Here is a 24,242-nt window from a genome sequence, read left to right on the forward strand (position 1 = left end):
CTCTTAAACGTCGGTTCCTTTTACATTATTCAGGAGAAAGTTTCGTAACGTGTGATGGAAGTTTTGTTCTAATTGTCATGGATCAGACGTAGCCGTTTGTGGCCTGTTGGAGGCACGAACTACTCGTATTTGCCGCCTCATGCCATGTTCCTGAGAGCTGTCGCACATTACTTTGAAATTCCGTGTCATTTCACACTACTTATTTTAGTTGCCGCCTGCTTTGCCGTGCACTGATGCAGTCGCTTGGTGTTGAATCAAAGGCCCATCCAGTGAAGTCCCAGGTGTCCCTGTGTTGTTCCTCTCTCTCTCTCTCTCTCTCTCTCTCTCTCTCTGTGCCACTGTTACGTTTTTCTTCTCATGATGCCTCTCATTCGAGGCACATGTGCATTGATTGAGTCACGTTTGTATTGTGTTTTAGCGTAAAAGAGACTTAAGCGGGATGGCTCAGGTCAGACTGTCGGTATTCGAGGATTCTTTTCTGTATTCTTTAGGTTTCATAAGTACAAAGTCTCTTTTCTTGGGTTGAAGGGACGCTGCAGTCTTTTACCGAAATCTTGAACGTCCGTTGCTAAATCTCCATGTCCGCTATTCTCCTGCATGACAGCCCGTAAATGCTTGTGAAACGTTACCTGTTTCTTACTCTATGCAAATGAGACGATAATTATGTTTACGTATGTAATGCGCATATACAAAATCCTTATGTTAATTTAGGCGTATTTTCAACTTTCGTAGCAGCAGAATGGGAAACCCTAGTGCTTCATATTCCGGAGGTTCCGGGTTATAATCTTGACACGAAGATCAGTTATCCTGACTGAGGCTTGCAACAAGAAGGTTGAACCTTCGTTGTCTGGTTCACAGAGGCATCTTTACCCTTACCATAAACCTCGATATTCATCACACCAAATAACGTATGAAGTTCGTCTACACGTGTTCAATTCGCCTAACGGAACAAAGCATTTGTATCTACACGCATAGAAATCTTCCGGATCTGCAGCCCAAAATACAACGAAGACCTTGAGTTGACATATTGGCATTCTGCCATCTCCACCGATCACGTGCCCAATGCATTATCCTATTTTTCTTTGACGTCAATATTTGAAAGTAAAACGTAACATCATTTGTATTCTCCCGATGGTTCAGATTTTAATGGATGTATTTACTTGTTAATGATGACAATAGAATTAAGGTGTAGCTAACAAATATTTTACGACTTTAATACATTATACTTCAATATATATTTTATTGTATACGCAATGGAGTATTTAATGAGTGGTGTAAACAGTATAAACGTTTCCATTCTCTCATAAAAGATACTAATATTTTGATTCCAGTCGCATTAATTGTTCGGTACTGTCACCAAATTAAGCAAATCAAACTGAAGTCTAAAAATGAACTTTAAAAAAAAGTCCAATTTTTTTAGCGTCATAAAATTTGAAAACTAATGACACTAAAACTATATCCAAACAGCTGTTATCGGCTGTTACCACTTGTTATGAACTTTTTTGTGGGAACATGCCAGATGTGAACGCGATGTTCTGTTTGCAAAACTGTATTAAATGCTAGAAATTTGCGCTACCGAAAAGCTATATAAAACGACTGAAACATAGTGTACAGCGAGATTTTGCCTTGTTAAGTAATTCGAAGTTTACAGGTGTCGGTTATCCAGCTGATCGTTTAAAGATGAAACATATGTTTGTGTTTTAAAAAATGAGGGAATAGGGGTCCACAAGATCAAGGCCGTGGGGTTCTTGGCTTCGCGTAGGTCGAGTACCCTTCTCGAGCGAACTCGTTCTGCCAGAAATAATGGCCCACCCAGTAAAATAAACTACTAGAATTGTAACTTGCAAGCCGAAGGAAGACGAGTTGCATTTGAGTAACTGCCAGGGGAATTCGGCTTTTCCATTTTATCCCCGTAGTTAACAAGACGAACAGTGCAGGAGACGTAATTAACTCCATGTTCTACAGTCGACCAAAGTAAAATATATTTTTTTGCAATAATTTATCCAAACAATTGCTCCTGTTTCCGTAGCCTGTAAGTAATTAATTTTTCGCTGCTATGAAAACTCGCCAAACCTCTCCTCAGCCATTGTTTTTTACAAGAGCCTGTCACTGTATTTGCCCTGAGGTAGATGAATCTAGTCCACACACGCCCTCACGTATTATTTCTTTAAGAACCGTCTGATAGTATCCTACCATCTAGGTCCAGATCTCCCAAGCGACTTCTTCCGTTCAAAGTTCGTGTTGGTATTTTGAGTTGTGTAACGCCGTGTTGACTTGTAGGTAGATGCAAACGTTTCGGAGGAACACACTGCCTCCTTTTTCAGAAACAGCTATAAGTTTCTTTGCCCAGCGCCGACGACTGTTTCGTCCAGTCTTCGTGGGTGTTCCTCTCCGTCCGTTCACCCACCGTTTGCTTCCATTGTGGTCGGGTGTGCAGATACGTTAGGAAAGTTCCGAATCTGGATTCTGACCCCGCTGAGTTATAATATAAATCAAGGGTGCAGTGTTTTTTTCAAATAAAAGTGTTTGAGAATTCAGATATAACCTGTTTTGACACGAACCTATTTTTATTAGCGGACCAAAGAAAGGACCGATCCGCGGACCTCGGAGGTCCCGTAGACCGTAGATTGATAATGTCGGGTTGGTTTATACGTTGCTGACCGTATCAAACCCGCAGCGGAGAAATTCTGACTCGGTTTGTGTGATCTACTCGTGCGGAAAGCTCACAATGTGGGGAGAGTAGAAATTGAATGCGACCTTGGTGCATCGCGGTTTTGGTGTGCCCAATATTGAGAAGCAAAGCGAGTGCTGTTTCTTTTCTTATTTCCACCAGGTCTTTGTGGCTGTGTTTATAAAAATCAGCAGTTGTCTCTCTCCTTTCGTTGGATTGCTGGTAGCGCTTGTGATTGGAAGCTATGGGACGTATTCATTATCGCAGTTATTCCGAAAATGTTTTTCCACTGATTCTGTGAATAAACGTCTCTAATGAAACGAAACTGAGTGTCTGGTATTTTGCGTTCTTGTCCTTCGGGCTGCACTATGAAAGCTGCTATTCAACACGGTCCTGAGGCATTGCCCATCCTCATATCTGTTTACCTAAGATCCATCGTGATAAATCACTTCCATCTGCCTCTTAGTCTTGCAGTTGTTCGCTTTCCGAGAGGATGTCTTGTTTTCTCCTCCAATCTGAGTTAACGTGATTCTACAATTTTGACGCAGGGCAGAAGATGTAATCGTGCTTCACCAGATCATTATGACATATGGGGGGAAATGGAGGTATAACTCCGTCCAGCCTTTTCCTAGGCACTTGTGCACAAGGTGTAGATTTCCGCTCCAGTTACCTACCGTGCTTTGAACACATGGTACTTCTTGCATACCGGATGTTGGCATCTGTTGCCCGTAATATGTCTTAATACGTGCATATGCTGATGGCATTTTTCTCTGTTCCAGTCAGCCGACTTCATTGCGAGAGCGAATCCTTCAAGATGGACCTCATTCTCGACGTAAACACCTGGCTGTACCCCATGGAACTGGGTGAGTACCCTAAAAATGTTGTAATTTTTTTTTACAATTTACTTACCGATGCTTCCAACACCAATATATAGTGTTCTTTCTTGTGTTTAGATTATCATATTAAATTAAGTTTGCGGGATAAAGAAAATGGTTAACTTAAAAATGTCAACAAAGAGGTGGAATGACACGTGGTTTTACTTACAGTTTCCTACCTGTAGAAAGGAATAATTAATTTCAAGCGACATATATCGTTCATAGCATGGAAAATGATAACGATGTTTTCACTTGACCGCTTAGGTTATATTGCGTTCAATGACGAAATGTCTGTAGTTTGGTTGGTTGGTAGGGTTCTGTAAGGTAGTGCGTGTGGCTTATTTCAAGGCGCTAGCCGGCCATTCTCCTAAGGGTGCAAAGAGGACAGTACATCGGTTGCAGTATTCTAGGTTGAAGCGCCATGCAGTCTAGTAAGTGGTTTCCAGCATTCCGAAGACGACTAGTAGTAGCCACTGGCAATTCTGCATGGCGTCAGAACCCAGAATACTACAACTGACACAGCTTAACATATCTAGGATTTGAGGATCTCATGGCGGTGAGTAAGAATATGGCTGTCGTATGGGTTGAAGGGACGTGTAGTCTGGTACAGAAATGTGCAACGTATCACAAAGATTCGACTTCCATGCATTTGTTGGTCAACCCAACGTCATATACTCCTCAGCCATTGGTCAGAAGATTGTTATATCGTACATTGATTGATTGATTGCTTGGAACAGCTCCACGTGATATCTGACGAGCTCTATTGCAGCTTGTTCTGTGCACGTTTGATCTTTGATTTAGTTACTCTGTGTTGTGCTGCAGAAGTAAAATTAGTTTGTATGTAATTTGTTACAGTTGTTAATTACGATAAGTCCACACGGCCTTGTAACCCAGAAGACCAACATCGGCGTTTTTACCATAGTGAGGACCTCAAATCTCATTTCTTGTTTTTGTTATTTTTTCTATAAGTCCTCTTTTTCATTCTCTGTTTCCCTTTCTCTCTGTACCTCTTTCTTTTGTCCTTGTATGTCCTCATTTATTATTTTCCTTTGTCTCTCTTTGACTTACGCGATTTAATGTGCCACACTTTTCTAATGACGTAGAATACCTGATAATATGAAGATATGAAGTAAATTTCAAACCTTCGTACGTATTGTAGACGTTTCTTGTCTGTTGCCTCTCTCTCTCTCTCTCTCTTTCTCTTTCTCTCTTTTGTGTGTGTGTGTGTTCTGTCTGACGACAGGTCCATATGAACAGGATCCTTCCATCCTTTTCTCGGACTGGGACCTGTTCATATACGTTCTTGGCAGATGATCCAGAAGTGGTTTGCCATTGCCTTCTTCTGTGTGTGAATGGAGTAATTGTTGGGATGCCACGGAGGAAAACTCCGTGTTGCCTAGACCACGGCCTTGCCCAACACAAGTTATAAATTCGGGCACCGCCGGGAATCGAACCCGAGACCCCAGGATTACAAGGCCAGCGTGCCACGTGTTTTGCCTTAAAGCTCTTTAAACTCTAAACTCCATGGAGCAGAGTCCTTTTTGAGCCCAGCTGTTCAATAAAATCTCTGCCTATTATGTAACCCGGAGGTTCATTGCATAGTTGACAAGAGCCCGCCACTGGGCCTGTTCTCAGCCACTTGATTGTCTCTCTGTCCTCGAAAGTCGATTCTCGAACGTGACCTTCATTACAAGAGGTGGGCCTTAAGTCACTGAAGTAACATGTCTTGTTATTTAGGGTAGTCCATTATACTTGTAAGGTGTCGTTTCGGTTATATCACCCCGATGAGATTTTGACGGTGCATGGTAATTATTCTCGTACGACTGATATTTAACGAGTATTTTCGTTGAGACAGATGTTGCTTAGCCATGTGTTATTTTTTAAAAGGTATTTAGTTACACTTAATCCGTAGAGTGCTAGTCCAGGCCAGTTAATTGTTTGGCCAATCAGCGCCGCTGCAGGCAGAACATAAGAAGGTCGTCGGAATGGAATGTGATCGATAAAGCTTATTTTTAGCGATAGCTCGTTATCTCGTGCAGTCTCGAAACTTTGTTTTTTAATTTCGAATTGGGTTGGCGATTTTCACCAAAATGGATTATGGGACTGCACTGCAAAATTTTGTCTTATCATGTTACCGTATGTTAACATTTGCGATCAAGTGTACGAGCTTATGAAGACGTGTTTGAATTTTTTGCCTTTCGGGCAAGTGTTGAGATGCTGCATTCTCGCAATGCTAAAGTATTTATTATTATTATATTGTTTTTTATATATTAAAACGTTTCTTTCGTGGTCCTCCAGTTTTGATGGTCTGGCGACGCACTGATAGCCAGATCGGAGCATTAACCAATCTTACTTTAACCCTCTGAAGCCCAGTGGTAACTATATGTCCCATCTGTAAAATATTTTAAAGCAGGATGCTACGGGAGGAAGCCCATTGCTTCAGTGGGTTGCCCACAGTATCACTTGACTGCCACGCGACGCTGTATCAAGTCGCCAGTAGCAGTTCCGTGATATCGATTGTCAAACGTGTTATGACGCAACACAGGAGAAGCGCTTTTCACTGTCAAGGTCAATGCCAAGGTTGGTACTACTGCAGCCAAGTGGCTCGGCTGCTGCCTGCCACAGCAGCGTGACTCCAGAACAAGAAACGCTAAACGCGAGTATATGTGGTTCAGATATTTGTTAACAGCGTATGACGTCAATGCGTTCACAGAAATAATTTACACGTCTTTAAGATTTAGATAGGCCTGGCTGACACACAGTGATTCAGGTTAGCCGACTTAATAATAACAAATTTATTACATTCGAGTTGTGAATTTCCGTTTGACGAAGACGTAGACTGCCACCGCTGGGCCAGTGTCTGAAGATTATTATTATTATTATTTAGTGTTCTGTCTGACGACAGGTCCATATGAACAGGATCCTTACATCCTTTTCTCGGACTGGGACCTGTTCATATACGTTCTTGGCAGATGATCCAGAAGTGGTTTGCCACTGTATGGAGAAACCGGGGAAGCCCCCGGAGGAAAACTCCGTGTTGCATAGACCACGGCCTTGCCCAACACAAGTTATAAATTCAGGCACCGCCGGGAGTCGAACCCGAGACCCCAGGATTACAAGGCCAGCGTTCTAACCGCTAGACCACCTCATCTTATTATTATTTAGTGTTCTGTCTGACAACAGGTCCATATGAACAGGATCCTTCCATCCTTTTCTCGGACTGGGACCTGTTCATATACGTTCTTGGCAGATGATCCAGAAGTGGTTTGCCATTGCCTTCTTCTGTGTGAGTGTGAATGGAGTAATTGTTGGGATGCCACGGAGGAAAACTCCGTGTTGCCTAGACCACGGCCTTGCCCAACACAAGTTATACATTCGGGCACCGCCGGGAATCGAACCCGAGACCCCAGTATTACAAGGCCAGCGTTCTAACCGCTAGATCACCGTGGCTCTTGTCTGAAGATAAGTGTAATTATTTTCGGACACGTTGACATTTCAAAGTCAGGCGTTCTTATTTTAAATTGTATGAAATGTTGGTCAATGTTAGCGAGGCATGAGCAGATCTCGACGAGAGGAACTTACAGAAAAGTAGTGAGATAATTTTGACACATGTTCAGGAAGGGATATGTTGGAACGTCATGCAGATAGAATGGGAGGTTGCGAAGGGCAGTATAAACCAGGGGCGGAGCGTTCGTGGAAGCTTGTTTGCCGTGTTGGCCTGTCTTACACTGTGAACAGCGAAGAATAGAGTATTTGCTTCTTACTTTCCTGGTTCAATGGTCCTGTATTGAACTGGAACATGGCAGAACGCTTGCCGTGAGCGAAAGTTCGACCAACAACGCCTGACTGGATGAAGCTGGTTAATGGTGCATTTATCTGATCGGTTCTGCTGTTCCACTGTATGGAGTACCACTGAACCAAGGCAGAAGACCTTTCTAATTTTCGTTTTTCGAGGTGTTAGCCAGACCAACACGGTTGACATGATTAATTTTCCAGCCTGTTTGTACTGTATCCCGTTTGGTTAAGCGTTTTTTTTTTCTCATTCGACCTACTGCAATTCAAACAACGTAGTTGAAATACCCAAAAGCAAATATTCCTTTTTGTGGTATTAGAAAGGAATTTAACCGTATTTGCCTTCTGCCCAGTACAGATTCTCATCTGCTGTGCTCCCCGCCATGAACTTGCAAGTCGTCGTCGTCGTCGTCGTCGTATTCTTGAATCTTTGCCAGTCTTATGATATTACAGGAGCCATTTAGAGACACGCAGTCCTTGCTTGCTCTGACAGCAAACATGGTAACACCATTGAAAGCGATAAGAGGCTGGTTCTAAGATCGAGCGAGCTGGCTGACGTTTCGCGGCGTGTACATGTGCTGTCATTGCCAATGTCAAGGTCAGCGTTGTTTCTTGGTATTTCAGTTCTGTGGCCAAAGGTTCTTTCTCGTTGTGCCGTCTGCAAATGTAATATCTGGTTCACGTTTCCGATCTAGGCTTTTAACGTGTGGACATCCGTAACAGAAATACAAGCCCAGAGATCGCGAAAACGTTGTCTGGCCTGCGGCGATGTTCAGATGTTGCGTATTTTGTTGTACAGGGTGTGTGTGTGGATGGAATCATTACAATTGTTCTGAGGTCCCTTGCACATGTAGTTACCATTTTCATGAACAGATGGTTATGTTTCAGTATCGTGGTGCTTGCTCAGACCGCCTTGTAATTACTGCTTATTTCACACGATAAATTGATTAATAATGCGTGACTCTGCAATCTGTTAGTTGTATTGTAATTAGCTTTTCAATAATGAATTCGTATGTTTAGTAAATGCTCATCAGTATTAGGCATATATACATAAAATCACAAAAAATTTGTGTACTGAGTTCTAGAGCAGTGGTATTCAACCTGGGGTACGCGTACCCCCGGGGGTACGCTAAGACATCTTAGGGGGTACGTGAAATTTAAAGAAAATATATTGTTTTATGATAAACATTGAATAATCAGTAATGTAATTTGTTTAATTTATTTTTGATGTAGATTATATACTATTTATTACTTGAATTATACATCAACAGCTTTGGGGGTACAAAGTTGAAGAGAAATTATATCTGGGGGTACGCGAACAAAAAAAGTTTGAATACCACTGGACTAGAGTAGATTTGTCATTTACCCTGTAAAAGGAGACCAAATAACTTCTTTTTAGTTCTGAAATGTGACGACTGTGTCTGAACCGCGTGCATTACTATGTCTACATACTTGTTAGCTGTTCTACGTATCGTTCATTAAACTTACAGGACATGGATTTTTCTGTTATCAGCTACTTTTAGACTGTATTTGGCCCGACCGACACTTCATATCCGAAGTTGATGAGGGCTTCTAGGCTCGAAGGCTGGAACATCTATCATTCTCAGTCCGTATCGGTTTAGAAACTTTTCTTCAGTCACTTCGTAGTCTGGATGCATCTTAGAGCCATGGTGTCTGAGTAAAAGGTCTTCCATACTGAACAAAGCACGTGAAGAAGGGGATTAAATGACAAGTTGTCAAAAACACTGTGGAGGAATTTACTTGTTAATTGTAGCTTGATTGTTTGTGGTTCACGCTCCTTGTTAAGGCTGAGGCGAAAATCACGTCAAACAAATATATTTAGAAATAAATAGTTAACCTTTAATTAACCGATTTGGAAAGGTTGGGATCCAGATAGAGGTACCAAAGTAAAACGTAATTATTTCCCTACAGCAGAAGGTAGGGGTACAAGTGAGGGAGTGTGGTTTTTAGGAATTTTATGTCCATGATAATACGTTGTCAGCTCAGAGTTTGAACGAGGCGATTAGCCTGTTTTGAGAAGTTTGGTGAAACACAAATATAGAAATCAGTTAACAAAATCGCGAAGAAAATGATTGAACACAGGAAACTTGGGATTGCTGAAATGCAGTTAAGTGTTTTTTATTGTTCGCGAGACTCCAAAGTTATTTAGCAACCAATAGAAATCTGATTGAGTCAAGGTTAAGAAGATACGATAATGAATAAATTGTAATCTTTAGCTTTCGTGCTCTTATCTAATTTAAGACACGGATCTGGATATAATTCAAGATCGGAAAGTCTCGGCAGATACAGAACGGCGACACTGCTTAAATTATAATAGGTTGGGAAGTGTTCATTCATTGCGACATTTTTTGGACAGCCCGTTCGCCCTATATGTCGACTTCTGATTTCTGTTTATGGGGTTACTTGAAGAGTAAAGTGTTTTGGACACGTCCACAATACTTAAATGATCTCAAATAGAGAATTTCTGAAGACGCACGAGTTTTCTTTTGCATGGAGAAATCTGTTCGTATCTTGAGTAACATAATTGTGTCAGCAATGTATTAACTTCAAGGCCGATGAGATGTGTGATATCTCAGGGAAGGCATGTGGGAACAGCTTTCGGTCTGTAGTAGCCTTGCACCCTTTGCCTAAATTCTTATACTTTCATTTACCTCTTGCTCTGTTCAGCGTTAGCCGAAGTGGTAAAGTTCTTTAAATCATGTCGCCAGCTAATTGTGTTTGAAGCACAACACCAAACTTGTCCGCATAAATTCCACAGTTCACTTTCCTGCGAAAGAATACAACATAAAATATCTTTGCTTCAAAGAGTGATGCTGTAATTGGTTCCAGTCTCAAGAGTGTGGTTTCATGGACTGGTGCGTAATAATTATGGAGTTTGCGCATGTTATTAGCGTTGTTAGTATGGAAACGTAATTATTGGAGTAATTTTGAGCATGGCAACAAACCACTCGAGGATATTCCAAGGTCGTTCCTTTCCGTGCTCGTTACGATGATGGCCCCGTCATCCTCTGTGTGTATTCAGAAGCAACCTTGGTTGTGCGAGGCTTCCTTGTGAAGGAAGACCGTGTGATATCATCCGGTTAGGTGCTGGATGGAGCTATTTTGGTATGTAATCCACCAACAGCTAGTGGGATCAGATATTATTACATATTTCAACAGGCCCGTCCTGAAAATGTAACTGAAACACTTTTGTTGTGTAAGAAGTACGAGACAGAACTTATGACGTCTGCTTTTCGTCGCATATCTCGTTCTCTTTGACGAGGTTGGTAGAGATTTATGCAGTTTGCATAATTTTCACTAATAGTTTCCGACTCCGTTAAATCAAACTGTAAGATTTGTCATTCGAAACCTATCCTGATGCTAACCTGTCTATCGTAAAATTTCTCCTGTCATATGAATGTAGTTTGATGTAAAATTAATTGTGGTAGACTGAAGAATTAAAGGCACAGATTTGAAAAGAAAGTAATATAATTTGATGGAAAATAATCTGATTGAATATTTAGTTTGCTGTACTTAATTACTTCCTAGTTGTGTCTCAGAATATGTGTACACATTATAATACGGTGAACGCCTGTGGCAGTCAGTTGTCACCGCTGTCAGTTGTGCCACGTGGCTAATGGTGGTCATTTTGAACACCAACACTAGATTAGCTATAATTCGGTAAGTGGCATTGCTGACGTATGTCTCGGTTTAGTTTATTAAAATGTCTTAACTTCATTAATTGAATGTGTTTATATATCTTTTGGGGCATTCTGTATAGTTGGTTAGTCAGTCAGTTAACTGGCTATGTATTTTGTATACTGACAGAAATTTTAGTTTTTGTTGCAAATTTCTGAAGTTGCATTACGAAAGCGCGATCTGTCTTAACGCCCCTGCTTAAGGTAGCAATGGCCGCGTGACGCTGCTATCTCGTGACGGCTTTGTCACGGATGTGAGCCGTGCATTAAACTTATGTGAACTCAGGCCATGACCATGGTGACATTGTCAGTAGCGGCAGTCCTTTCACTTTATGGCAAATCCCGCACCGGTTAGTTGCCACCGAGTTTCAAGACCTTCCGGTTTGTTAGCAACAAAATACTCTAATTCCCCCCCCCCCCCCAGCAGAATAAATTAAGCAGAATTGTCACGAAAATCAGGTGTAGGTCCTACATAATTCCAATATTTCTGTATTAAAAATAATTTCCACAGCGACATGAAACGTGTAGAATTACCAGAGGATATACACATTCACTTTCAAAATCTCAACATCTGCAGAAGCCAATTACAAAGCCAGTCCGGAGAAGATAAAACAAATACGAAGCACAGAACGCAATAGAAGGTGAAAAAGAAACGAAGCTATATAGGTCTACAAAATGTGTTTTCAGAGGAGATAATGTTTTTGCCAAAACCGTCCACAAAACTGTATATGCCATTTTCAACAATTTCTTAACGAAGCTCAGGACTGGGTTAATGCACTACTCATGCTGATAGAAAATTCTTTTATTTCCCTTATGGGCACGCGATGATGATGATGATGATGATGATGATATGTATTACGGATGTGGGGGGAGGGGAAATAGGTATGCGCAAAAAATTGTAGTCATACAACTGTATGTAGGTGGTTAGAAAGTGTAGGCGTTGATGAGAATTATTGAAATGGATCTTAGACGAAATACGGTATTAGGGCGTTGACTGGATGCAGCTGGCTCACCACAAGGTGAAGTGGCGGGAATAGTAGTCACCGTTAGTATTGGATAAAAGGCGTGGAATGCTTCGACCCGCTGAGCGACTGTCATCTTGCAAAGATAGTCTTTATCTCCACACGCGGGTAGCCAAAATTAGCACAAATTCCGAAACCAGTTTTCAAAACAGAACATTTTTAATATCCCAAAACAGGTCACACTCATAAACAAAGGTCTAAACATTTATCAGAAGTATGAGCCAAAAATAACATTTTTTGTTGAAGGTGGGGAGAAGGCTTGAGGGAGGGTCTTCTTTCAGTGCATGAAACGTCTTGGGGTACGCATTTCAGATCTTCAGGCCACGTCATCATGTTTAAAAGTATCTGTTTGGTGGAACGATAGTTGAACATAAATATTTATATTTTGCATCAGAAAAGTAATGACAGGTGTAAATGGTGAAGATGGCTTGTCTTCTGGGTTCTTGCGCCGTGTAGTCTAGTAGAAGTTTACCGACGTTTCAGAGGTGCTTGTTTCTTCGATCATCACGGCGATGACTACGCGACGCGACTCTGAACACACCAGCTTGATACACGTTGTCGTGAGATCATTAAATCTCAGATGTAAATAATGTTTACGATTAAACTAAGAGCATATTAAATCCAGGAAATGTTTTAATTCTGTTCAGATTGTAGATATCTTCGCATCTCCTGTTTCCTAATGAAGATGTACTTGCTGTCTCTCCTTTCTTGATCTTGATATTTCCCGTTTCTGTTCAAACATTTTACCTAACACTTCGTTCTCGAATGCCCCAGAATGAGAGGCCACGTTTAACTTCAGTATATAGAACAGATTAATGGAATTGTAAAATTTCGCATTTTGTTGAATCATTTGCGTTCACATGCTATGCACACAGTGCGTAACATGAACACACGATTTAGAGGTCGTGTCCTTCCACATGTTTCAGTTAATTACTATAAACATCAGATCCTGATTAAATTTGGTACCTGTATTGGGACTCCGCGTTGATATTTGTATGAATATAATGTTTCTTGTTTGTATTCACGTAACTCATATTTTAATGGAACTCAAATCAGACTTTATTAATTTCCTTAAACGTGGTTCACAGTACAGATAAGTAGTATTTTACACAAAATTCAAGATAATAATAAATCTATAAATTTTATGTGTGACATTTTGAATGTGTAATCTAATGAACTGGAAATAAAAATGATTCATGTGTATGCACTCCAAATTGTAGGTCATAAATTTTTTCGTTTACGTGAGACCAGGAGGTATAAACTCGGGGCGCAGAGGTTAAATATTAGTATGGCTGCTTAAGACTGAATTATTTTGTACATTATTTCCGGTGGCCTGTTGGCAGTTGGCTGTGTTGAGAGTATATTAACGAGCCGAAGCAAGATAGGTTAGCCAGAACTGTTCAACGCTCCACCCAACAGCACAACCAGTTCAAGGAAACTCTTCGAAATTGAAAGTTTCTTGGTTCATCGTCAGCTGTTCTGTGTTGTGTTGTTTTCAGTCTTCTAAGAATCATTATTTTTCTTTTCTCTTTAGCCTGTCGTTCCAATTTTCTCCATGTTCTAAGAACCATTTCATTTATCTTTCAGATGAATTAATTTCTTTCCTAGAAAATGCTTCTTAGGTGCTGGCAAAGTGTCTTAATGTTTAATAAGCCATTCTATTTGGAATTGTCCTTGATGCATGTATATTGTTAAGTGTCCCCATATACCATTCATACTGCGCAATACAACTGGACTAATTTTATGTCGGTGTATTGAACTTCAAATTGAGGATCCGAGTGTTTCGTATTTGGGAGGTCCGACGTTCAAATCTCGGCCCGGAAACCTGCTAATATTTTTATTTTTTTTTTTGGCTGGGGTTTTTTCACGGTTTTCCTCAGTCCCTCCAGGCAGATGTCGGGATAGCAATTTAAATTAGGCCACTACCGCGTCCTTCCACATCCTTTTCAAGTAATTATTCACTGTTATCCTCTCATTCGACGCTGTATAGTCTGAGCTGCTTAAAAAGCGTCGTTAAATGAACTATAAATACATAAACAGATTAAGGATAGCTGTTCCCCACAAGTCGCAATTATATTACGCAATATATCAGTTTTGTTTGAAAGGTTATGTCCAATGGGAAACAATAAAGGATCAGTCGCCACACTTCTGACTGCCAGAGTTGTTCTTTTTAAATGAAATCAGGAAAATGTAATTCTTACCGGAATACAGAGTTTCTACACGCGTTCTTCGCGTCCTGTCATTCTGAATACTCTTAGCTGAAACAGAAAACCGTGCTACTATTTGATTTGTTCATGAAAATCCGCCATTCCGAAATCGCAGGAGGGTCGGTGTAATGCACTACCAAAACGCCCGTAACTAAGAAACAAATGCTAATTCGATGATGCCGGCTGGCACACTGATTCACTATGAATGTAGGCCGCACCCCCTAGCGGCAGAAGCTCGTACTACATCCGGTTCGCCCTCTATTGACACAGTCTGGAAACTTTCCGATCGCACCTCGTATGTGCCACGCGGGCGATGACGAATGTGAGGTCCACCGGTGAATCGAGTCGCTTACGTACACATGTAAAAGTATGTTTTTTTAGAAATCTACTTATCTTGCTATGTACAAAATAATTTGGAACTAACTGAAATCAAGTCAAAGAAATTATTAAAACATCCATCCACCATGTTGGTTTATATTGTACAAAGATATATTGAAACGAAGGTTATGTTTTTTTTTTGTTTTTTTTAGAATTTTTGTTACCATACATTATTTCAGGATCCTTCATTAGGTGGCGCTGGTGTACCTCCCACCACACAGGTTCCTTCGTTCGTTCGCCATGTTAGTATTAGGAAATTAAAGAGTCCGGTTTTCGAGCGGACTGTAATAACATAAAGACCATTCCAAATTCAATCAAATTCATTCCAGCGGTTCACGAGTTGAATTAAACATGTGAACTGACAGGCAGGCACGGCTCTCCATATGCGACAGAAGAGATAGTGAATTCAAGCAATTTTATTTCGCAACATAATTGGACCTAACACAGCGAGTATAATCAGCATATTAAGATTAATAAATTGCAACAACTGTCCTGATTGTGGCATATGAATCAGTGGGGAAGTAACTGTGGGCCTCCTCGACAGCGTATGTCCACTTTTATGCGTGTTGATCTCCGAAGTTGGACAGGTCCATGGCCTTGAACATCATTTTCAGTTTGGGTGACTAAACATTTCAACCGCGAATAGATTGGTGTGTAAATATTACACCTTGGTGCAAGGTGTAGAATAATATAAAATAAATATGTATAAATTTACATTAAAACGTCACCGAATTACATGCGTCTGTCCGTTCCTACATGTGTAATTAAAATACACGTGTCCGTACGTACGTAATTAAATTTGACATTAGCTCGACTCAATGTCTTTCTATTAATGCATACTACACCATGGTGTAGAGACTTTATTGAAGTAATAGTTTCTCATCTGCTGAAGTAATTCTTGTCTTTTTATGGACATCTTAACACTTTGTACCTTTGATATTAAATTTGAGCCTCTCGTGTGAAGGGGAGCTCATGTATTGAGGATGAGAACAGCGTAGTGGGGAGAATATTTAACCCCAAATTTAATCAAATGTCAGGAGGCTGAAAAACATATCATAATGAGGAACTTGGTAATGTGTCTGAGTTATCAAATGCTGTTTGAATTAATGTGGAAGAGATGAGAAATGTAAACAAAATTTTAGTTGATAATTCTGAAGGGAAGACACTACTTGGAGGACATAGTCGTAGAAGGGACGCAAACATTATGATGTACGCTACCGGTGCCTGGAGATTTAGCGCTAGGATATGGATTTGACATATCTGGATCGGATCAAGGCGTTGACAACCCAGAAGACATCACATCGACAATGTTGTTTGCAGTCCGGCTACTTCCTTAGCTGCTCGTTTTTCCATTTTTGCAGTAAATCTACAGCCTGTTGGCCATGAGACAGACAGAGATTTGAAATTATTCCCTGTCTTTTCTGAAAGTAGGTGGACAGATATAATTTTTGCTGTCTCGTGTGGAAACGGATATCCTGTTCCACCCCGTCTTCCTCTCGTTAATACTATATAGCAATAAGGCAATGATTTGTTTATTTCTTATTTACTAACGACTGTTTCTTCAATTGTTACCACGTGTAGTTTCCGTCTTAATCTTGTGTAACAACGCGGTTATGGGTCACTGCGTGTGTATGTATTTATCTGTTTCCCGAGGACAATTGAATACCGATCCATACACAGTCTGCCGACAATATCAGTCCAAGATTTTGCGGAGTACAAACCTTTAAAATTTTCAAGGTCATAAGGTAATTTCTTCGCTTTTATTAATGCCGAACTGTTCGAAAGTGATGTACTACATTGATGTTAATTTAAGGTCACATATAGGGCAAGGTCACGTGTAAGGTAAGGTCATGTCAAGGTCACGACAAAAGCAACTCAAGGGTTTGCCGGATAGAGGCTTTGAATTTTTCAAGGCCATCTTAAAGGTCGTTTTATCTCCCGCTTATTTCTGCATCATATACCATGGAAAGGAAAACCTTCATCACATGTTTTAGGGTCCTATCCCGGCATTTGAATGGAGATTTTTATTATGGAGAACCGTGGGCAGGTCATCTGTCTGATCGACATTCGAAGGATGAACCTCCCGAATACAAACGAATGGTGTGCTGTTGTAATACAGCCTTCATTTGGTTATAATTCGTCTTCCGCTTAGTACCATGTCCAGTCCATGTTGATTCGCGCTGCGAAATCGGCGTAGTATGAACGACCACCAGAGCCCTCTGTCCGTCCGTGTGTGGTTGGTCACCGCGATGAATGCCATCTGCTGCAGGGTGCTTTGTTACTGACCGAGGCGTAGTGCGGGTCGCCCTCATTTTGGATCATGATTACAGGAACAAGGCAGAGTGCGTCTTTGCGTGACTCATTGCGTCACGTGGCAAAGCCTAGGTCTTCGTGTTCCACCCAAGCCTTTCCAAACCTTCCTTTGGCCCAGTATTTTGTGATCAGGTGATTAAATAATTGCTGATGTAAGCATTTGTTGCAACGTTTCTCTTTGAGGGCATGTAACACATGAAGTAGATGAGATATGCGTACGAAATTTGTGTCGGAAAAGTTGTAAAGACGGTAATATTAAAATGAAATGAAAGTAACTCAGGGAAGTCCCAGTGATAAGCTTTTGTTGTCACGGAGATGAACCACAGGGATCCATAAAATTGTGGAAATTTTTCGACCACTTTAGCAACTGTGATCGTTTAAAGTCATGTGGTTTGATAGCTACGTATGTGTGTAAGGAAATATGAAGAGGTTTCTGAAGACAACCCATCCGCCAACTGGCCAGTTGTTTGTCAGTTCCATTCCGTCCTTGGCCAATAACAGCAGATTAATAATTCAGGTTCGTTAATAAAGTGCTTGCTAGCAGCAAAAGCCTGTAACAGGCGAGAACTAAAACAAATACAGAAACTGAATTGAAACCACAAAATGAAATCATCAGATAATAACAGTAAAGTAAGATCTCACAAAAATTGACAGTGGAACCACGGTTCCGGAGAATTAGACGTAAATACGTCTATACGGAAAGGAAGTTTATATATTGGCTTTATTCTAAATATTTCCTTTATACATGCTTTACAATTGAGTAAAGTTTGATTAAGACATTGCTTATTTATTATTATTGCCGAATGACCCTTCCTTATAGACGTATTTACGTCAAGAAAGTATCCTCCGGGGAAACAGTGCTACTTCCAGAGACATTAAAATGTAACAAATAGTGTTATGTTGGTAGCACGTCTAAATGAAGTACTAGATCTCAAAGCATTTTGTTATCAAAAATGGAAAAAGTACCTAATTAATGTTGTGGGTGTACAGTAACTACTAATTTTGTAAGTTACTTAATTTTCCTTCCGCCTCCGTCAACCTGCACGATCCCCCCTTTACATCTCGATTACCATCGATTTAAGTTATATAGAAAAATAAAGACAAAAGAAAATAAGGAGGAAGACGGCAAACTTGACCTTGTCGTTTGCAGGAACGACTCCCAGTTCGGCACGGCCCGGTTGCTTCCCCCACCTCTAACTGCTTGTGCGGACCGGTTGCAGGTTTGATCCGTCTTGTTTTTCATCAACAGCGCAAATCGCTATGCAGTCAGTCACTTGCTGAAGTGAGATGTCATTGTTTGGTGAAATTCGTTTTAAATACCGGTGTCATTAATAGTGGTTTTAATTTTAACGGTGGTGTGAATGATATACTAATTGAGACGTGTTAATTTGATGGATTTAAAATGAGGAGTGAAGCATCTCCAAGCAAAGTACCAAGGAATCTTGTGCATCAACAGATTGTGTGAGTCGTCCTTTAGATTTACCAATTCAGGAAGGTGGGACAATGTGAATATTATCTGTTGTGTTTGATTGTGATAAGTATTAGATAAAAATTTCGCTCGCTTTAGGAATACTGTTGCTGTCATGTCAGGTTTAACTACGTGGCCCGGTCTTCGGATGTAGGTAGGTAGCCATATTTGTGTAGAAACTATTACGTGACATGTTATTATTGGTCGTTAAATTTTCATGAATTACTTTTGTTTAAAGTACTCCATAGTATGATAGAAAACAACTTTCCACTTATGTTATAAATTTTTACATTTTGCCATATTATTGGCCCCCATCGATTCACAATTTTTTTGTGTACGTGTCAGATTTAACAAGTGTTTCAAAATGGTGCATCTGGAAGGCTTTGAAATGATTTGAATAACATGTTTAAAATCTCTACTAATGCTTTATAATTTTATGAAAATAAATGTATCCGAAATAGTTTGTTCTTTTACAAAATTCATAGACTACAGAGCACTGCAGTTAGAATGTTTTCTGCTTGCTTATAAAATTTCCAAAAAATAGTTACAATATGAGTTTATGTTAACGGGACCTTTGTTATAATAATGAATGTTTATCAACTTGTAACACCTTGTACACTGAAATTAAGCATGTTTTTAACAAAAACCTAAGATAATTGCGTTAAGTAGGTGATATCCTTGAAGATGACCCTTTAAAGGTCGATGTGTGTTGGGTTCGTGATAAATGTAAGTTCATTTTGTGCTGTAATTTGATGGTGATTCATATACACATACGTCACAACGGTGTGTATCCATCGGAATGTGAAAAGAACCAATCAGATCAGTTTTCGGCGTAAAATTCGCTTTTGTGAGGGATCTCCGTTTCGAATCACGACCACGATGCTGCTATCAGTGAGACGCGTTCTGCTTCTCGATTTGACTTTCTTCATTATGCTGTATCTTTATCATCTAGAGGAACAGTTTTTCAAAGCGCATGCGCCAGCCCTTGCGTAGGCTAACCGCGTGGTTTTAACACAAAGCTTCTTCTCGTACAGAGTTTATTTATGAATTATAATTCTTTCTCAGAATGTGACTGAGCACAGTCATGAAACAGGAAAGCAATATCCCAGTCTGGATTTGAACCGGACACCTCCCAAGTGAGTCTGGTTCGCGTAAAAGACCTAGGTTGTTAACCTGCGTTTAATATAGGGCGATTATTTAGATTAGCTTCGAGCAGTAAACGAAACTTGGCTGTTATTTGGTTAAATCACAAATCTTCTGGGATGTTTGCCCCGTGTAGTCGGATATTTCACCGACGTTTCAGAGGTGCTTTAATGCCTCCGTCGTCACCCCAATGTTCGGGTCATTAAATACTTCTGAAACGTCTGTCACCTAACAGAGTTCAAGGCGAAACTTCCTAGAACACAGTAATCATTATTAATGATTGTTAAATGATTCGTCGTCTCTTGGGTGCATAATGGCGCGTCGGATATGAATTGTACGTGACTAGAAAAATAGTTTAATGTGCTTTTAAATTTTTGTAAGCTAATTGTTTGTGGTCACCAGCCTCTGGTCCAGAACCATTAAATTGACAGTGTACAGGTCACCGCGTCTAATCGCTTTTCTAGTGACAAGGGTAAGTTGCTTGTTACCTTGAATATTTCATTGTACAGTTAGCATCTGTCTGGTTTAGTACCTGCGGGTTCCCTGAGTTTGCCTGCCACTGAAACCGACAGTGAGTTAGGTCAAGGTTTGAATCAGGTCTGCCAGTCTCATATACATCCTTCAGGGCAAATTTAATATTTATCCGTGAAGTGTAGATTTTACTAGGAAACAGGTGTATTTTTATGTTCGAAGGTAATTTCATTGTCCAAAAATAACAAATCGTGGGATAAAAGGTGTGCACCAGGTGTTGGTTGGGAAACCTGAGGGGAAGAGACCTCTGGGGAGACCTAGACGTAGATGGGAGGATAATGTCAGGCGGGATCTATGAGAGATAGAAGTCGAAGGAGACTGGATTTTGTTGGCCCAGGACAGGGTCCGGTGGAGGGCTTTGGTTAATTCTGTGATGAGCCTTCGGGTTACGTAAGCCATCTAGTTAGTTAGTTAGTAACGGCTTGCTTTTCGAGTTGGGTGCTTTTTTATGGCATTTGTAAGCTTCTGGTGCTTGATTAAACACGACCCAATGAAGGCGTATGGAATAGTGGCGATGTTTCTCCACATGTCAGTAGGTTCTAACTAAATGGATGTTTGTTGTCAGCTTCACGCTCCTATCGCACTGTCGACGGTGCCCAATGGTTGGTGATTGGATGGGCCACATAGTCTGGTTGCGGTAACCAGGAGAAAAATCTCTTTTCTCTGCTGGGAATCGAACAGTGCTTATCGGGTTTATAGCCTAGTCACCGTACCGGCTTCGGGAAAGAAGTAATGTCCTGAAGATTTCTGTCTTCTGGGTTGTTGCGCTGTGTAGTCTGGTCGATGTTAACCAACGTTTCGGAGGTCATACTGCCTCCGTCATCAGGGTGATGAATGTGACAATCGAGCGGAAAAGGCTAGGTTTATGGGGACCGGACAGTAACCGGAGCGGCCGATGTTTGCTGGTGTCAAATCAGGCTGCACTGGCTTTTCTAGGAATGTGTTAATGTTGTGAGCTACGTCTTGAGCGGTTTATTTTTTCCACCATTTGTGTTGTAATGAACTACCATGTTTTTAACAGCGTCTCGGTTCTATAATGAATATACGTGAACACGAGTTGATCTGTTATCACTAAAGCCATTTTTCAGTTTTATAAAGATATGAAGGCATGCAAAAATGTTAAGCGATAAGACGTTTATGGATTTACAGAGCAGGAGATTTATTGTGGAACATGGCGTGTGATAATCTGGCATATTCTGATTTTCATTTCTGACGAAGTGATTGGAAATAATAACGGTTGCAACAGTTAAACAGCTGGCTCTTGGGGCAAGAAAAGAAAAATGTAATAACGTTTGAATTTGCGATGATTGCGAACATTGTATTCTTTTGTGAGATGAGCGTTGTTGTTGTTCTGGGCTGTGACACGTTTCAGATAAGCATTTTGCCTCCAGCATCAGGGCGATGAGGATGGAGGCATTATGTACCTCAGAAACGTCGGTCAGTTTCTACCAGAAGGTGCAACAAACCAGAAGGTGCAACAACCCAGAAGGCAGTTAACCATCTTTAAATAAATAATCATAAATAGAAAATACAGGAAAAAATAAAGCATTCTGTTTTTATAAATACGGAACTGACACGTAAATCGTGGTTAGTGGGTTTTGCCTCAGATAAAGAAAACACATTGATTCAGATGTGGTTGGTGACATTGTCTCTTGCCAGTGTTGCTGTATGTTCAGCTATTTAATCCGATGAAGCCATGGATCAGGCTGCAGTGAACATCTGTAGTTGTTTTTTATTCCAGTTAACGTTCCAGAAGCATCGTCCCAAATGTGGATTTTGGACACTTAAGGGCACGGACGGAAAAATATCATTGTTGGGAGAGCCTTTGTTTAGATCTGCCGCGGCCTGCCTTCCGCATACCACAGGGGATGCCACCACAAGGTCATTTTCCCAAACCTAAAGCCATGACCCGCGGGTACTATGACACCACCTACAGCGTAACCTCGTAGTTCTTTTCTCCTTATTTCTTGGTTTAGTTTATATAGCGGAATAATAAATTGGTGGGAAGTAAAATGAAGCTAGCATGGGCACATTTCAGGTAACATCCACCCATTTCCATTGAGCGAGATAGAGTAAGGTCATACGCCTCATCATTAGCAGAGATTCGAACTCCCAGTCCTGCGAATACGAAACAGGGTGCTGTGGTTTAACATTTGGACCTTCCGCCACACAGACCCGGTTATTTTGTAGTGAGGGCTATCGTAAGATCTGTAGGCGTGTAGTGTATCAGTTCTGGTCTTCTGACTCCTGACGCTGTGGCGAAACGATACTCCTAAAATGGCAGCCACCTACAAGAAAAACAGCGATACAACAACCCAGATAACATCCGATATCTTCACCGTAGTATTTTATGTTTTTCTCGTCTTCATTAATGTTTAATTACTGTGGAACCAAAATTGCCTATGCAATCGTAAACAAATGATAGTTTGTCTCGCTACGTGCCATACAGGCGCTTGGGGGGTGGGGGGTGGAGGTATAGCTCATCTCTTCCTTGACCTCGGCACTAGATGGGGGTGAGTGGTCAGCATCACGCCCCGGCCGGCTTTACCCCCGGGAAAGGACCCCGGTACCCATTGTAGAGGAGGCTGGGTGGGCCACAGAGCCGGTCTGGACGCAGAGGCTAGAGGAAAAATCCTCTGCCCCCGTCGGGGATCGAACCCCGGTCGTCCAGCCCGTAGCTAGTCACTCTACCTATTGTCTTATAATTCTTATAATTTCGCGCAGTCGCCATTGTGGAATTGATGGTAAGAGTGTTTTTAATACAGATTACAGCTGTATGGTAGCTTTCCATATTTTCATGAAAACCGACCAGTTGTTTCTGAATTTGTGTTACTGGGAACGCTGTTGAAGTATTGGTCTCTCACTTTAACCTGTTTATCTTTCTGTGTATCTGCAGTTGCATATGGAAAATCTAGAACACGTCTAAACGAAATTGGTACCTATTACGTATCTTCCACTCATTTTCTTTTCCGGATAGGGAAAGGGGGGATATGATGTTTGTTTACGTGTGTTTTCAGTAATGCTCCTGTTTTGCATTAAACTTATATATAAGTTGATTGTTGTTGTCGTTAGAACTATGTGATATTTCCGGTTTGGCGAGTCTGCGGTGATAGTGTAATCTAGTTCTTATGGAGTACGTATGGATCGTGCGATCATTACACAAACCACATGATTCGAACCGGGCTATTAACGGGAAGAAGGCTGTGCCTGCAATTAATTGAGAGGACGACACTGGGGCCCGAAGTGGGGTACCGGTTTGAAGTTTCTTGTAAGTGACCTTGCAGTTTGAATATGTTGTTATCGAACGGTGACATACGACAGGAACAAGTGTTGTCGTCAATAGGAAACGCGAGGTACTTACTTTTCGATTTTCAACATATATTTTTTGGGGTTACCATGGAAATATAAAGTTCCCTTTTATTTCGCTAAATATACACGCTTCTATAAAATTACCCGTCAAGAATAACGGAAAGAATTAGCGAGCTGCGAGCATTATAACTTTGTACCGGCACTCATTTGTTTGTGATTATTGGGAATCTGCATTTCATATAAAGTAGGGTTTATGTTGAATCCATACGAGCCAAAGTCAGATTCGTCTGATAAAACATAGAGCAGACACTAATATAAGATTTTTATCTGAGTCTGTTCATTAGTTTGATTTGAGGGTGCGATTTGAGGTTCTTACGGCTACGATTATTAAGATGACACTCTTCTCGGATGTTAATTTCTAAGATGAAACTTGCGGACATACACAGACATCCATATTTATGTGGATTTATTGTTCAAGGCTGAAGAGTTGTGTGTGTATCCGTTAGAGATAGCGCTCCCTGAACATGATCTGCCTTCCTTCACAGAATGTAGACTGTGTTCTTGATCGATCTCATTTCTTCCTCTCGTTGCCTTAGTTTCACAGAACTTTAATCTTATCTGACTTCCAGTATTGATTATATAATTTAAAATTAAACTCTTTCAGCTGGTGTCGGTAATACGTAGGGCGTGTACTTTGATTACCATAATCTGCATAAGACTGATTGCCATAAATATGTGTGTCACCGTTCAACTCTTATTTCTTGTGCTGGATGAGAGGAGCTTAAATCAGTACCCACTTCTTGATTTTTCTTCCTTCATAAAGCTAAACAGTTTC

At 40.8% G+C, this 24,242-nt stretch overlaps 1 protein-coding gene across 1 annotated transcript in view; it reads left to right on the top strand.

Moving 5' to 3' along the window:
* Nucleotides 1–24,242, top strand: part of Polr2H (DNA-directed RNA polymerases I, II, and III subunit Rpb8) — a 154,497-nt gene that overhangs the window by 84,251 nt on the left and 46,004 nt on the right. Inside the window, exon 2 of the mRNA XM_022059491.2 lies at nucleotides 3,451–3,534. Within this exon, the coding sequence (XP_021915183.1) occupies nucleotides 3,451–3,534 (84 nt within the window). The remainder of the gene's footprint in view (nucleotides 1–3,450; nucleotides 3,535–24,242) is intronic.

The sequence above is a fragment of the Zootermopsis nevadensis genome, unplaced genomic scaffold, assembly GCF_977971745.1.
Source record: "Zootermopsis nevadensis isolate Lab colony 2312 unplaced genomic scaffold, Znev_1.0 Znev_ptg000021l, whole genome shotgun sequence".
NCBI lineage: Eukaryota > Metazoa > Arthropoda > Insecta > Blattodea > Termopsidae > Zootermopsis > Zootermopsis nevadensis.